We start from the raw sequence: 15,554 nt of genomic DNA on the forward strand, positions 1-15,554 counted from the left end.
CCCTTTTCTTTACCTTGCCTGCCAGGTGAAACTCCCATTTGTTTTAAGAGATGTATCTCAAATGTCATCTCTTCTTTCAAGCCTGTGACTATTCCAGGGAAAATTTGTTCCCTTGTCTGTGCAAACATGTATATTTTGTATCTATCTCTTAAAACATTGGTCATATCATTTTTTTGTAGATATGTCTCTCTTGTTTACTATTTCCATGAATTCCTGTACCTAGTACACTGCCTGTCACATTAGTAGATGCTCAAGAAATGTTAGATGAGTGAATGGCAGTACAGAAATAAGATTTAACTTCTAGTTCATCTATTTTCCATTATTTTTCCTGAAATCCAACAAAATGAATCCAGTATTAGAAAATGAATCTAAAGCTTGAGATAAAAACAGTAATCAAACTTCTGGGAAATATATTTATTCAATATGTATTTATTGAAGTTCTGCTGTATTCCCAGGACTGAGCTTAGGGCCCGAGTGTTCAGTGAGTAAAACTTAAAAAGGGGGCATTATTAATAGTTACTTGGAGTGACAGTTACATAACCATGATTGCCCTAGACAAGTGGGATATATGATCACTCTTATTACAGGAAATTTATACTGTAAAGAGGAAGGTTGTCCAGAAATAACCCTCGGAGTTCAATCTAGGTTGCCTGGACGACTCACTGTCTGGGCAAAGAGAGTCTCTTGCACTTACATGAAGCACTTACTTATTTCACATAAGCTCAGTTCCTTCAGAAATGATGATGTTCTCCTTCTAACACTGGGAACAAGAACATCAAGGTCTTCAGGTGTTGGTCAGGTGGCCTTCCTGACCACTGTAGTAGCTGGCTTCCTAAATCCAGATTTTTCTGACATTAAGCAGACTGCTTATTTTCCTACTGGTGATTGCTTTCACACTTTGATTACAAGAAGTGGGACCAACAGAGAGGATGAGGTATCTCTCTGGCATACGTATATCCACTGCTGACCTAGCAGTGCCCAGATCCCTGGGTGTAGTCCAAGGAGAATGAGGAAGAGCCAGGCTTTCATTTCTGTTGTTACCTAGAAGGTTCTTCTTCCTCCAATAAAGCCTGTTTCTTAACTCAGACCATGTGGTATTAGACAATTTATTTTGAATTCTGTTGAATGCAGAAGGTTATTTAGAAGAGGTTCTCAGTATACAATACATTACGCATGTCAGGAAGCATTTAACAGGAGACTTCCTGTGTGCTGTTTTGGATCTGTCATGAATCCTCTGTCCCTTATTAATTCCTGAATATTCAGGAATTAAGAGGAGTTGGCAAACTGCTCCTAGGGCTGAGGAATGCATGCACTTACTTTGTTAGTTTTTCCATACGGTGATAAGTAACTATTTATGACCCTCTTCCTTTTTATAAACCATATGGTAAAAGTGATTATTTACAACTCTCTCTTTTTGATATGGATTGCCTTATGATAACTTGTAAGTCTGGACTTTTGATTTTTATCTTTGCTGAAAATAGCTACTCTGTAAGACAGTATATATACCCACACTGTTGAATAAAACACCTTTGCTCCATCAGAGCTTGGGTCCCCGTGTCTTTCTTTCTTTCTTTCTCTCTCTCTCTCTCTGGCTAATTCTCTGGAGCATAGAAACCCATCATGCTCACTCTCCTGCCTGGGCTTCTAAGACCCTCTCGAGAAGGCGCACTGTGCCTTCACACCCTTGAGAGGGCGCCCAGTGCCTTCGTGAGTGACGCAAGCTCTGTTTCAAGAGCTTTATTGGTTTTTGGCATAAAACAAGGAATATCAGCCTCTTTCTGTCTCTCTTTTACTTTCTTATCGTCGACTCCAGACCACCAGGTTCCGGTCCATTAAAGGACCTCAACATATGAGGAGTTTATGGTTTGTGTAGTTGTACTGGGAAGCTGGGCAAGTGTTTTAAGTAGTGGAGTGGAATGATCTAATTTATATGTTCAGAGGATCATTCTTTTGGCTGTGTGGAGAATATATTATGGGGGAAAAGATTAGAAGTAGAGAAATGAGTTAAGAGGCCATGAAGCAGTTCAGAGGAGAGATCGTGGAAGTCTGTACCAGGAGATAGGCAGTGGAAATGGAAAATTATCTGTGTTATTCGTGTTAGCCACATTCAGAATGTGTTTATGCATATAAGGTTTGAAGGTGGGCCTTCAGGATCCTAATTAAATGCTCATTTAGATTTATTAACTGGATTACAAGATGGTAGAGGAAAATGATGTGCGCTCATCTCATTCTCCTGTGAGAATTCCAAAATTAGAACTTGCTGTTGAACAACCATCAATAGGAGAATGTTGGATCCCACCAAAAAAAGATACCCCATGTTCAAGGGCAAAGGAGAAGCCCCAGCAAGATGGTAGGGACAAAACTGTGTTTAGAATCAAACCACATACCCACCAAAGATGCTCGGAGGGCTCCAACAAAGCCTTGTGCACACCAGGAAACCCCACAGAGACTGAGCCAGGCTTGCCTTTGAGTGAGTGTCTCCTGCGGGGGTGCAGGTCAGCAGTGACCTGCTGCAGGGGCAGGGGCTCTGGGTGCAGCAGACCTGGGTATGGCATAAGCCCTCTTGGAGGAAGTCACAATTAACCTCACCATAGAGCCACCAGAACTTATACAGGACTGGGGAAACAGACTCTGGGAGGGCACAAACAGAACCTTGTATGCACCATGACCCAGGAGAAAGGAGCAGTGACCCCACAAGAGACTGACCCAGACTTGCCTGTGAGTGTCCAGGAGTCTCTGGTGGAGGCGTGGGTCAGTGGTGGCCTGCTGCAGGGTTGGGGGCACTGAGTGTGGCAGTGTGTGCATGGGACCTTTTGAAGGAGGTCGCCATTATCGTCATTACCTCCACCACAGTTTCAGTTCAGTCGCTCAGTCATGTCTGACTCTGTGACCCCATGAATCACAGCATGCCAGGTCTCCCTGTCCATCACCAACTCCCAGAGTTCACTCAGACTCATGTCCATCGAGTAGGTGATGCCATCCAGCCATCTCATCCTCTGTCGTCCCCTTCTCCTCCTGCCCCCAATCCCTCCCAGCATCAGAGTCTTTTCCAATGAGTCAACTCTTCGCATGAGGTGGCCAAAGTACCGGAGTTTCAGCTTTAGCATCATTCCTTCCAAAGAAATCCCAGGCTGATCTCCTTCAGAATGGACTGGTTGGATCTCCTTGCAGTCCAAGGGACTCTCAAGAGTCTTCTCCAACACCACAGTTCAAAGGCATCAATTCTTTGGCGCTCAGCTTTCTTCACAGTCCAACTCTCACATCCATACATGACCACAGGAAAAACCATAGCCTTGACTAGATGGACCTTTGTTGGCAAAGTAATGTCTCTGCTTTTCAATATGCTATTTAGGTTGGTCATAAATTTCCTTCCAAGGAGTAAGTGTCTTTTAATTTCATGACTGCAGTCACCATCTGCAGTAATTTTGGAGCCCAGAAAAATAAAGTCTGACACTGTTTCCACTCTTTCCCCATCTATTTCCCATGAAGTGATGGGACCAGATGCCATGATCTTCGTTTTCTGAATGTTGAGTTTTAAGCCAACTTTTTCACTCTCCTCTTTCACCTTCATCAAGAGGCTTTTTAGTTCCTCTTCACTTTCTGCCATAAGGGTGGTGTCATCTGCATATCTGAGGTTATTGATATTTCTCCCGGAAGTCTTGATTCCAGCTTGTGCTTCTTCCAGCCCAGCGTTTCTCATGATATACTCTGCATATAAGTTAAATAAGCAGGGTGACAATATACAGCCTTGATGTACTCCTTTTCCTATTTGAAACCAGTCTGTTGTTCCATGTCCAGTTTTAACTGTTGCTTCCTGACCTGCATATAGATTTCTCAAGAGGCAGGTCAGGTGGTCTGGTATTCCCATCTCTTTCAGAATTTTCCACAGTTTATTGTGATCCACATAGTCAAAGGCTTTGGCATAGTCAATAAAGCAGAAATAGATGTTTTTCTGGAACTCTCGCTTTTTTGATGATCCAGCAGATGTTGGATCATCGAAATTTGGAAAACTCAGCAGTGACCACAGGACTGGAAAAGGTCAGTTTTCATTCCAATCCTAAAGAAAGGCAATGCCAAAGAATGCTCAAACTACTGCACCACAGTTTGGCCCCAGGTAAATAACAGGGAGGGAACACAGCCCCACCCATCAACAGAAAACTGGATTAAAGATTTACTGAGCACGGCCCTGCCCATCAGAACAAGACCCAGTTTCCCTCTCAGTCAGTCTCTCCCATCAGGAAGCTTCCATAAACCTCATCCTTCTCCATCAGAGGGCAGACAGACTGAAAACCACAATCACAGAAAACTAACCAATCTGATCAAATGGACCACAACCTTGTCTAACTCAGTGAAACTATGAGCCATGATGTGTAGGGCCACCCAAGATGGATGGGTCATGGTGGAGAGTTCTGACAAAACATGGTCCACTGGAGAAGGAAATGGCAAAGCACTTCAGCATTCTTGCCTTGAGAACCCCATGAACAGTATGAAAAAGGAAAAAGATAGGATACTGAAAGATGAACTCCCCAGGTTGGTAGATGCCCAGTATGCTACAGGAGATCAGTGGAGAAATAACTCCAGAAAGAATGAAGAGACAGAGCCAAAGTGAAAACAACACCCAGTTGTGGATGTGACTGGTGATGGTAGTAAAGTCCAATGCTGTAAAGAACAACATTGCATAGGAAACTGGAATGTCAGGTCCACGAAGCAAGGCAGATTGGAAGTGGTCAAACAGGAGATGGCAAGAGTGAACATTGACGTTTTAGGAATCAGTGAATTAAAATGGACTGGAGTGGGTGAATTTAACTCAGATGACCATTATATCTACTAGTGGGCAAGAATCCCTTAGAAGAAATGGAGTAGCCATCATAGTCAATAAAAGAGTCCAAAATGCAGTATTTGGGTGCAATCTTAAAAACGACAGAATGATCTCTGTTTGTTTCCAAGGCAAAACATTCAATAATCACAGTAATCCAAGTATATTCCCCAACCAGTAATGTTGAAGAAGCTGAAATAGAACAGTTCTATGAAGACCTACAAGATCTTCTAGAACTAACACCCAAAAAAGATGTCCTTTTCATCATAAGGGACTGGAATGCAAAAGAAGAAAGTCAAGAAACACCTGGAGTAACAGGCAAATTTGGCCTTGGATTACAAAATGAAGCAGGGCAAAGACTAACAGAGTTTTGCCAAGAGAACATACTGGTCATAGCAAATACCCTCTTCCAACAACACAAGAGAAGACTACACATGGACATCACCAGATGGTCAATACCAAAATCAGATTGATTATGTTCTTTGCAGCTAAAGATGGAGAAGCTCTATACAGTCAGCAAAAACAATACCGGGAGCTGACTGTGGCTCAAATGATGACTCCTTATTGCCAAATTCAGACTTAAATTGAAGAAAGTAGGGAAAACCACTAGATCATTCAGGTATGACCTAAATCAAATCCCTTATGATTATACAGTGGAAGTGACAAACAGATTCAAGGGATTAGATCTGATAGAGTTCCTGAAGAACGATGGACGGAGGTTTGTGACATTATACAGTAGGCAGTGATCAAGGCCATCCCCAAGAAAAAGAAATGCAAAAAGGCAAAATGGTTGTCTGAGGAGGTCTTACAAATAGCTGAGAAAAGAAGAGAAGCTAAAGGCAAAGGAGAGAAGGAAAGATATACTCATTTGAATGCAGAATTCTGAAGAATAGGAGAGATAAGAAAGCCTTAGTGATCAGTGCAAAGAAATAGAGGGAAACAGTAGAGTGGGAAAGACTAGAGATCTCTTCAAGAAAATTAGAGATATCAAGGGACCATTTCATGCAAAGATGGGCACAATAAAGGACAGAAATGGTATGAACATAACAGAAGCAGAAGATATTAAGAGGTGGCAAGAATACACAGAAGAACTATACAAAAAAGATCTTCATAACTCAGATTACCACAGTGGCGTGATAACTCACCTAGAGCCAGACATCCTGGAATGTGAAGTCAAATGGGCCTTACGAAGCATCTCTGTGAACAAAGCTAGTGAAAGTGATGGAATTCCAGTTGAGCTATTTCAAATCCTAAAACATGATGCTATGAAAGTGCTGCACTCAATATGCCAGCAAATTTGAAAACTCAGCAGTGGCCACAGGACTGGAAAAGGTCAATTTTCATTCCAATCCCAAAGAAAGGCAATGCCAAAGAATGTTCAAACTACCAGACAATTGCACTCATCTCACATGCTAGTAAAGTAATGCTCAAAATTCTCCAAGCCAGTCTTCAACAGTATGTGAACTTCCTGATGTTCATGCTAGATTTGGAAAAGGCAAAGAGATCAAATTGCCAACATCTGTTGGATCATTGAAAAAGCAAGAGAGTTCCAGAAAAATATCTATTTCTGCTTTATTGACTACGCCAAAGCCTTGTGTGTATCACAACAAACTAGAAAATTCATCAAGAGATGGGAATACCAGACCACCTGACCTGCCTCCTGAGAAATCTGTATGTAGGCCAGGAAGCAACAGTTAGAACTGGACATGGAACAGCAGACTGATTACAAAATCGGGAAAGGAGTATGTCAAGGCTGTATACTGTCACCCTGCTTGTTTAACTTATATGCAGAGTACGTCATGTGAAATGCCAGGCTGGATGAAGCACAAGCTGAAATCAAGATTGCCAGGAGAGATATCAATAACCTCAGATATGCAGATGACACCACCCTTATGGCAGAAAGCAAAGAAAAACTAAAGAGCCTCTTGATGAAAGTGGAAGGGGAGAGTGAAAAAGTTGGCTTAAAACTCAACATTCAGAAAACGAAGATCATGGCATCTGGTCCCATCACTTCCTGGCAAATAGATGGGGAAACAATGGAAACAGTGAGAGACTTTAATTTTTTGGGCTCCAAAATCACTGCAGATGATGACTGCAGCCATGAAATCTTTTAATTTAACATTTGCTCCTTGAAAGAAAAGTTATGACCAGCCTAGACAGCATATTAAAAAGAAACATTACTATGGCAACAAAGCTAGTCAAAGCTGTGGATTTTCCAGTAGTCATGTATGGATGTGAAAGTTGGACTATAAAGAAAGCTGAGCACTGAAGAATTGATGCTTTTGAACTGTGGTGTTGGAGAAGACTCTTGAAAGTTCCTTGGACTGCAAGGAGATCCAACCAGTACTTCCTAAAGGAAATCAGTCCTGAATATTCTTTGGAAGGAATGATACTGAAGCTGCAACTCCAATACTTTGGCCACCTGATGTGAAGAACTGACTCGTTTGAAAAGACCCTGATGCTGGGAAAGATTGAAGTGGGAGGAGAAGGGGATGACAGAGGATGAGATGGTTGGGTGGCATCACCAAGTCGATGGACATGAGTTTGAGTAAGCCCTGGGAGTTGGTGATGGACAGGGAATCCTGGCATGCTGCAGTCCATGGGGTCGCAAAAACTCGGACACAACTGAGCAACTGAACTGAAGTAGACTTATTACTGGACATGGTGCATTCTTCAGGTCAGGACTTTAAAGGCCCTGCAATGCTGCAGACCACTTATCATTTTATATGTATTGCTGATCTCTCTGCTGTGTACACTCAACTCTGCTGATTACCTTCTGTGCTCTTCAGATTAGTGAACTTTGATTGGTATAAATGGATATTGTCTAAGATTTGTCTTGATGTCAGTCTGAGTGTACTGCTAACATTTATCCACACAGTTGTCATGCAGAGTAGTATCAGAAGCAGGAATGATGCAGAGACTTGGACCATGATGTCTAAGTCCTTGGGGAGAAAGTGCCAAGAATAATGAAGGGGTGGAAGATGATCTGAGAATGCCTTGTTAGTCTGCTGACTGGTATTCTCTCAGCTGACTCTCTTCAGGGTCTCCCAGCTGAGAAAATATCAGCTAATGGTCTGGAGGTCCTCTCTACACACAGCTCTTTCTCCGGGAGTGGTATCATATTGTAGTACCCTCTGTTCCTGCCCTGGAGTCCTAAACTATCTGTTTATAGTTTCCCTAATACTCTGTCTTCATTTAAAAAATAATCCTTTTTGAAACACTTCTGGAATGACCTTGGTCTGCAAATTATTTTTGCCCATGCCCTGACTTACCTTACTTACTTTGGTCTTTTACTGAAAAGAATGGTTGAGAGCAAGTGTGTGATCTTAGTATTCTTTTTAGGTATCTGCAGCCTGGGTTGCCACAATATCACAGCTCCAGTATTGATTTCTCCAACAAACTTCAGGCTTAATAGAATGGAAATACATGTGGTTACTTGGTAGACCATGGTCAATGTACATTTTGGAAGCAGCCTTTAGTAATGCTGTGGTTTTAGTTATAGTATGATGGTTCTACTATTTATGTTAAGAAATGAGAATAGTTATAACTGTGGGTTCATAATTCCTATCACTGATACCTGATGGAATGATGGCAGTGATAATGATATTCAATAAAGTCATTTGAGAAATTGAATTCTGGTCACCAGCTAATGAGATATACATGGAAGCACACTGTCCTGGGAAATTTGTAAGGCACTGTTTTGGTTCACAGAGAGTGTCTATATGTTTTTTTGGTTAGCCTGAATTATTGCTGACATGTCAATACAGTGGTCAGGCGCTCTGAAAAAATCCATCCTTTGAGCAGCTTTTACGATACTTCATTATTGTTATCATTTAAACATTCAGGTACTGAAGAATTTCCGATGTTGTGACTCCCTAGAGATGAGCTTGTAGCCCCTTCATGTGAAGCATACTCTAAGAAAACAAGGAAAGAGGCACTAAGAGGCACTCCATTTAATTCTGATCCAGGACCATTGACTCTGAATTTTTCCTGTTTTATGAATGTAAACCTCCCTCCAGGATGATTGTGATAGTGCCATATGGTGAAATTCTGATATTTCCCCCTTTTGTATGTGTCCCTGAGTCGTTCCTCCTGAGTGATTCTGTGTGACCCTTCTGGTGACCCACCTTTCCACTCTGGGTTTGCATTCCACTTTCCACTCAGAGCCCTACCACCTTTGAAATGGAGCCCAAATCCTCCATCTTCTTTGTGACTCATCTCTTTCTTCTCTGTGTGACACTGGACACTACTCTATTTGCATTTTGGCAAAGAGCTTCTGAGTTTAGATCGTAGATGGGATGTGACAAACCAAGTCATCCTCTAAAGAGGACAGACTAACCTGAAAGAGCCAGGGGAAGGTTTGCTGTGTTGTGTCTACAACAGACCAAACTGGGCAGAGATAAGAGACAGGTACAGAGAAGCAGCAGGTAGAGGTGATTAACAGGAATTTCAAATCAGCAAGAGAATGTTTCTCAATGGAAAGAACAAAGATCAGGTCTGCTGAACAGCAAACATGTTGAGACTCAGCAATATGGGGTTTCTGGTTCTGACCACCATTCAGTTCATCCTGGGAATGCTGGGGAATGGTTTCATAGGGTGGGTCAATGGCAGCAGCTGGTTCAAGAGCAAGAGGATCTCTTTGCATGACTTCGTTATCACTAACCTGGCTGTCTCCAGGATTGTTTTGCTGTGGATTCTCTTGATCGATGGTATTTTACTGGTGTTCTCTCCCAAACTACATGATGAAGGGATAATCATGCAAATTATTGATGTTTTCTGGACATTTACAAACCATCTGAACATTTGGCTTACCACCTGTCTCAGTGTCTTCTACTGCCTGAAAGTGGCCAGTTTCTCCCATCCTATGTTCCTGTGGCTCAAATGGAGAGTTTCCAGGGTGGTTGTATGGATGCTGTTGAGTACCCTGCTGTTATCATGTTGCAGTGCCATCTCTCTGATCCGGGAATTTAAGATCTATTCTGTTCTTGGTGGAATTGATAGAACCGGGAATATGACTGAACTTTTTAGAAAGAAAGAAAAAGAATATAAACTGATCCATGTTCTTGGGACTCTGTGGGACCTCCCTCCCCTAGTCATATCGCTAATCTCCTACTTTCTGCTTATGCTCTCCCTGGGGAGGCATATGCGGCAGATGCATCAAGACTGTGCCAGCTCCAGAGATCTCAGTACCGAGGCCCACAGGAGGGCCATCAGAGTCATCCTCTCCTTCCTCTTTCTCTTCCTACTCTACTATCTTTCCTTTTATGTTTTAACATCCAGTTATTTCTTACCAGCAACTAAGATGATTGCAAAGATTGGAGAAGTAATTGCAATGTTATATCTTGCTGGCCACTCCTATGTTCTCATTCTGGGAAATAGTAAGCTGAAGCAGATGTTTGTGGCGATGCTCCGGTGTGAGCCTGGTTGTCTGAAGCCTGGATCCAAGGGATCTGTTTATCCATAGAGCATCGTGGGGTGTGGGAGGGAGCCTAGGAGTCCTTAGACCTAGGAGTCCTTAGCCAGGATCACAGGGCTCTTCCTCACCCTCCTGTGGCACCAATTCTGTAACTACTGCTTCATCCTGTTCCCCTCGGGGACGCTTCTCATGGCCTCTCCTTTTATGGTTGCTTTGAAGAGGCTGAAATAGTCTTTGGAATATGTAGACAAGGAGTTTTATTTTAATAAGTATCAACTCAACATAATGAGCTGATTACTAGCTTTTAAGTTCAAGTTTATACTGACAGTGATGTAGTGAACTAGAGGGGAGAGAGCAAAAAAGCACTGTAGTCCCACAGGCTTGTGTTTGAATTCTGCTTCAGTCCATTTTCCAAGACTTTTTTTTGGCCTTAGGGGAGTTACTTTAATTACCTGTTTGACTCTGTCTTTCCCCATTTAAAAATGCAGACTATGATAATGACTTCACAGGGTTTTAGAGATTCAGAAGACTGTGTGCTGTCATTTCAGCACAGCATATTGTGTCAGGATTATATCAGAATTAGGGGAGAAGGGGGCAGTTGGATAGCATCACTGACTCAATGGACATGAGTTTGAGAAAACTCAGGGAGATAGTGATGGATAGAGAAGCCTGGCGTGCTGCAGTCCGTGGGGTCACAAATAGTCAGACATGACTGAGCAACTGACCAGGAAGGAAATCTGCAGGCGGTGAAGCTGTTACTGTAACAGTGAAGTGTGCCGCTGCAGTGGTCACCACAGGAGACCTGCTTCCACAAATCCATTATGTACTGACAACCAGAGAAATGCAAGTCAAGACCCTTGGATACTAGGTTCCAATCCAGTCTGCTGGTTAAGTCATTTTACTCTAATTTCAATAGTCCTTTGCTTTCCTTTATCATTTTGCTAAAGGAAATTTTCAAGTAATTTTTAATTTTTTAGATTGGTCAAAATATCCAAGATGCGTATCTGTTTTTAAAATGTCAGAGTTTTATGTGAAATAAGTGGTTTTTCTAAATGTAATCACTTTTATTTTAATAAAATTATGTAGGCTTTGATTTCCTTCCTGTCACTGAGCAGTGCTGACAAGTCAGTGAGAATATTATTCCTTGAGATCTCAAACTTGTAAACATATTTAGGACACATGGCAACTCTAAATCTGGATTTCTTTCACTAATGGAGCTCTCAGGTATAAAGTTTTGTGGCTAAAAACATAGACCAGATGGCCTGAGCTCAAATCCTGACTCAGACCTTAACAAACTGAGTGACTTTGGGGATGTTTCTTAACCTCTCTCTATTTCACTTTCCTCATATAGTCAAAGGTATGGTTTTTCCAGAAGTCATGTACAGATGTGAGAGTTGGACTGTAAAGAAGAATGAGCGCTGAAGAATTGATGCTTTTGAACTGTGAACTGTGGTGCTGGAGAAGACTCTTGAGACTCCCTTGGACTGCAAGGAGATCAAACCAGTCAATCCTGAAGGAAATCAACCCTGAATATTCATTGGAAGGACTAATGCTGAAGCTGAAGCTTCAGTACTTTGACCACCTGATTCGAAGAGCTGACTCATTGGAAAAGATCCTGATGCTGGGAAATACTGAGGGCAGGAAGAGAAGGGGGTGACAGGATGAGATGTTTGAATGGCATCACCAACTCAATGGATGAGTCTGAGCAAACTCAGAAAGATAGTGAAGAACAGGGAAGCCTGGCATGTTGCAGTCCCTGGGGTCGTAAAGAGTTGGATGTAACTTAGCAACTGAACAACAACAATTTGTAAAATAGAAATAGTATTTTCTTGATAGATTGTTGAAAGCAATGAGTGAATCAACACATGAAAACAAGAGTCCCACATGGAGTAAATCAGTAAATACTGCTATTATTATTTTTGTTCTTGTTTTGTGAAAGAGGTTACATTCTGACATAGCATGAAGAATTAACACATCTCTTAGCACTTTGACATATGTAGCCCAAAGTGAGTTTTCAGGTTCTGATTTATACATTCATTTTCAAAATCATAGAAATAAAATGTCTTTTGGTCTGTATTGTTTGCTTTCAAATTGATATTTGCCTCTTGGAGGTGCTAGGAAAATTCCTAATTCTGACATAAAGTTCTCTTTCAAAAAGATATCTATTGAAACTTAAAATGATAATTTTTTTCTTAATAAAAATTTAATTTGGAGGAAGAAGGAATTTTCCAAGAGGGTGTAGACACACAGAGAGAAACAAATGGGAAAAAAAAGCTAAAAATATATAGAGAAAAATCATCAGTGGAAATAATGATTTAATATTCATGCATAATTCACTAACATAGAAGGATTCTAAAAGGAGAACTTCTGTAATTAAAAAATCTGTGCTTCTTCTCAGCACAGGGAAGTTTTAACTGTGGAAAAACTGCGGTCTCAACTGATATGTGCTTTGTTCACCTTGAACCCTACTCTTGGATTTATCCTCTCCGACTCTTGAACACTTGTTCTTACTTCTGGTCATTTTGACAGCTTCTCCACCTAGCCCTGACTTTCTGGTTCCTTAGCCTTTACCGGAATTCTTAATCCTGCCTTCTGCCTTGGGTGTGGGAATTTTCTTCTCTTTTAATTGAACATAGCATTTTATTAGAGATTTTGGCTTGGCTGTTATTTCTTTCTTGGTGCCTTTGGCTAATTCCTGGATGTTTCCTCCTCCTTTTTCTACTGAGGTTTCATTAAATCCTACCCCAATCTAATAGATTCAGTTGGGTGGGTCCAGTAAACTTGCTCAGGCTACCACTAACGTTCATTCCACTGGAGCCTAGAGTATGGATGGAAAATGTGGAATTCCCCAGTAAGGAGTCTGTTGTCGTAGTCCAGTTGGCTGAGTGCAGAGTTTCACTCCATGAGAGCAAATGAAATCAGACTCATAGGTGTGGCATTCCCAACCCCTCCCCTGTTTCCTCTTTCAGAGAAATCTGGAGGTGACTCCTGGGAAAGCTCAGACTTTGTTATGTGACTGCAACAATATATTGGCTGCCCTTAATCAAAGACTGGGGTGGGAGTAGGGATGTGGGTCTGAGTAGTGGGTGATTTGCTGAGGAAAGGAATCTTACTTGTGGCTAGAGGCACACTGAAGGGAAGTTTAGCTCTTTTGGAGAGGATTTGGTCTTCTGAAACCACCAGGGGAAATACTTAATCTGCCTTCTCCTGACCGAGTCCAAGGCCATAGGGGAGAATTACCTAATACCTCACTCCCATTTTTGAGAAACCCTGAAAGTGGCCATCTGGTTTGTTTTGTTTTCCTTAAATTAGCTTTAGTTGCTGAAATCCCTTAAGATTCTTATATCTGGCCATTTCAGGCACAAAGGACCAGAGCATACCTTTTCCCCACTGTGACCAGGTTCTTAGGGTCAAAGTATGAGAATGAGAATTGTCCTTGCATTTGGAGTCCAGTTACAGGCTAGAGCTTGTTCCTGAGGCCACGTGTCTCCACCAAGCGCATCTGTTCTTTGGTGTATGGTGGAGGGGCCTTTAACACATGAATCCATAGTGAGTTATGACAGTACCTCATGAAACATTCCACCGGAGCCCCCTATATACCCTGTATCTCATGGAACTACTTCTCATTTTTGATACTCTCTGACCTCTCTGGCTTATCTTGATTCTACTTGATTCTTTCATACTACAGACACTTATTTAACACTCTGCACCAGTGTACTAGATCAATCATTATTCTCAGAAGCATTGCATGTACTGGGCAATAAAGATGCAGAAATGAGTATTCCATCTCTCCATCACTGAAACAGATGCTTCAGGTATGATGAAGGGATCCTGTGTTTATCAGAGGGTTCTGGCCCAGGTGATCTCTAGCTCTCTCTTTCTGACAGCTATTAAAATGTACTGTTACAATATTGTAAAGTAATTAGCCTCCAGTTAAAATAAATAAATTAAAAAAATATAAAATGTACTGCTCACTTCTCTTGCCCTGGGGAGCAAAGTTGACTGAGGGCTCCAGCTCCTGAGGCCACACTTCCTGCAGACTGCTCCCAGCCAGTGATGGAGACCGGAGTACTAAGGTAGGTCTGCTCCACTGAGACATGAGACTCTTCCAACAGGCAGTTTTGACCCAAGGACTCTCCATCAGCTTGGTTGACCCTTTTTTGGAACTGTGCTGCAGTCTATAGTTCTTCTTAGCCAAATCTTTCTTCTCCCTCCCTTTTTATAGGTATCAGACCTACATTGCTATCTGAATATTCACCTTCCTTTGCTTCCTGCCACCTAAAATCTCTTGCATGTCTAATCCTATTTCTGCCTGTGTTTCTTGTGTAAAAGATATGTGTTTTGTTTTTTTCAAGTGAACTAGAATTTTGAAAATCATCCCAGATTCTTCCTTTTCCTTCAGTTTTGATATTCATTTGGTCACTAAATCTGGTTGTACTCTAAAAATTTTTCTTTCAAATGACCCGCTAGTCTCTATTCACACACCCACGATGGTGTGATCACTCACCTAGAGCCACCCTGGAATGTAAAGTCAAGTGGGCCTTAGAAAGCATCATTATGAACAAAGCTAGTAGAGGTGATGGAATTCCAGTTGAGCTTTTCCAAATCCTGAAAGATAATGCTGTGAAAGTGCTGCACTCAATATGCCAGCAAATTTGGAAAACTCAGCAGTGGCCACAGGACTGGAAAAGGTCAGTTTTCATTCCAATCCCAAAGGAAGGCAATGCCAAAGAATGCTCAAACTATTGTACAATTGCACTCATCTCACATGCTAGTAAAGTAATGCTCAAAATTCTCCAAGCCAAGCTTCAACAATATATGAATCCTGAATTCCAGATGTTCAAGCTGGTTTTAGAAAAGGCAGAGGAACCAGAGATAAATTGCCAACATCCGCTGGATCATGGAAAAAGCAAGAGAGTTCCAGAAAAACATCTATTTCTGCTTTATTGACTATGCCAAAGCCTTTGACTATGTGGATCACAACAAACTGTGGAAAATTCCGAAAGAGATGGAAATACAAGACCACCTGACCTGCCTCTTGAGAAACCTGTATGTAGGTCAGGAAGCAACAGTTAGAACTGGACATGGAACAACAGACTGGTTCCAAATAGGAAAAGAAGTACATTAAGGCTCTATATTGTCACTCTGCTTATTTAACTTATATGCAGAGTACATCATGAGAAACGCTGGGCTGGAAGAAGCACAAGCTGGAATCAAGATTGCCAGGAGAAATATCAATAACCTCAGATATGCAGATGACACCACCCTTATGGCAGAAAGTGAAGAGGAACCAAAAAGCCTCTTGATGAAAGTGAGAGGACA

The 15,554-nt window shown here is 41.7% G+C and overlaps 1 protein-coding gene across 1 annotated transcript; it reads left to right on the forward strand.

The window, feature by feature from the left end:
• The first annotated feature begins 7,610 nt into the window (after nt 1–7,610).
• On the forward strand, nt 7,611–14,195 carry TAS2R3 (taste 2 receptor member 3). The gene has a single exon (XM_019959591.2). It carries the CDS (start codon nt 9,330–9,332, stop codon nt 10,278–10,280), a length of 951 nt encoding a protein of 316 aa, XP_019815150.2. The 5' UTR covers nt 7,611–9,329; the 3' UTR covers nt 10,281–14,195.
• Nucleotides 14,196–15,554: the final 1,359 nt, after the last annotated feature.

This window comes from Bos indicus, chromosome 4 (assembly GCF_029378745.1).
Source record: "Bos indicus isolate NIAB-ARS_2022 breed Sahiwal x Tharparkar chromosome 4, NIAB-ARS_B.indTharparkar_mat_pri_1.0, whole genome shotgun sequence".
Lineage (NCBI taxonomy): Eukaryota > Metazoa > Chordata > Mammalia > Artiodactyla > Bovidae > Bos > Bos indicus.

Coding starts and splice junctions, on each gene's coding strand:
- TAS2R3 (XM_019959591.2), top strand. CDS start 9,330: ATGTTGAGACTCAGCAATATGGGGTTTCTGGTTCTGACCACCATTCAG.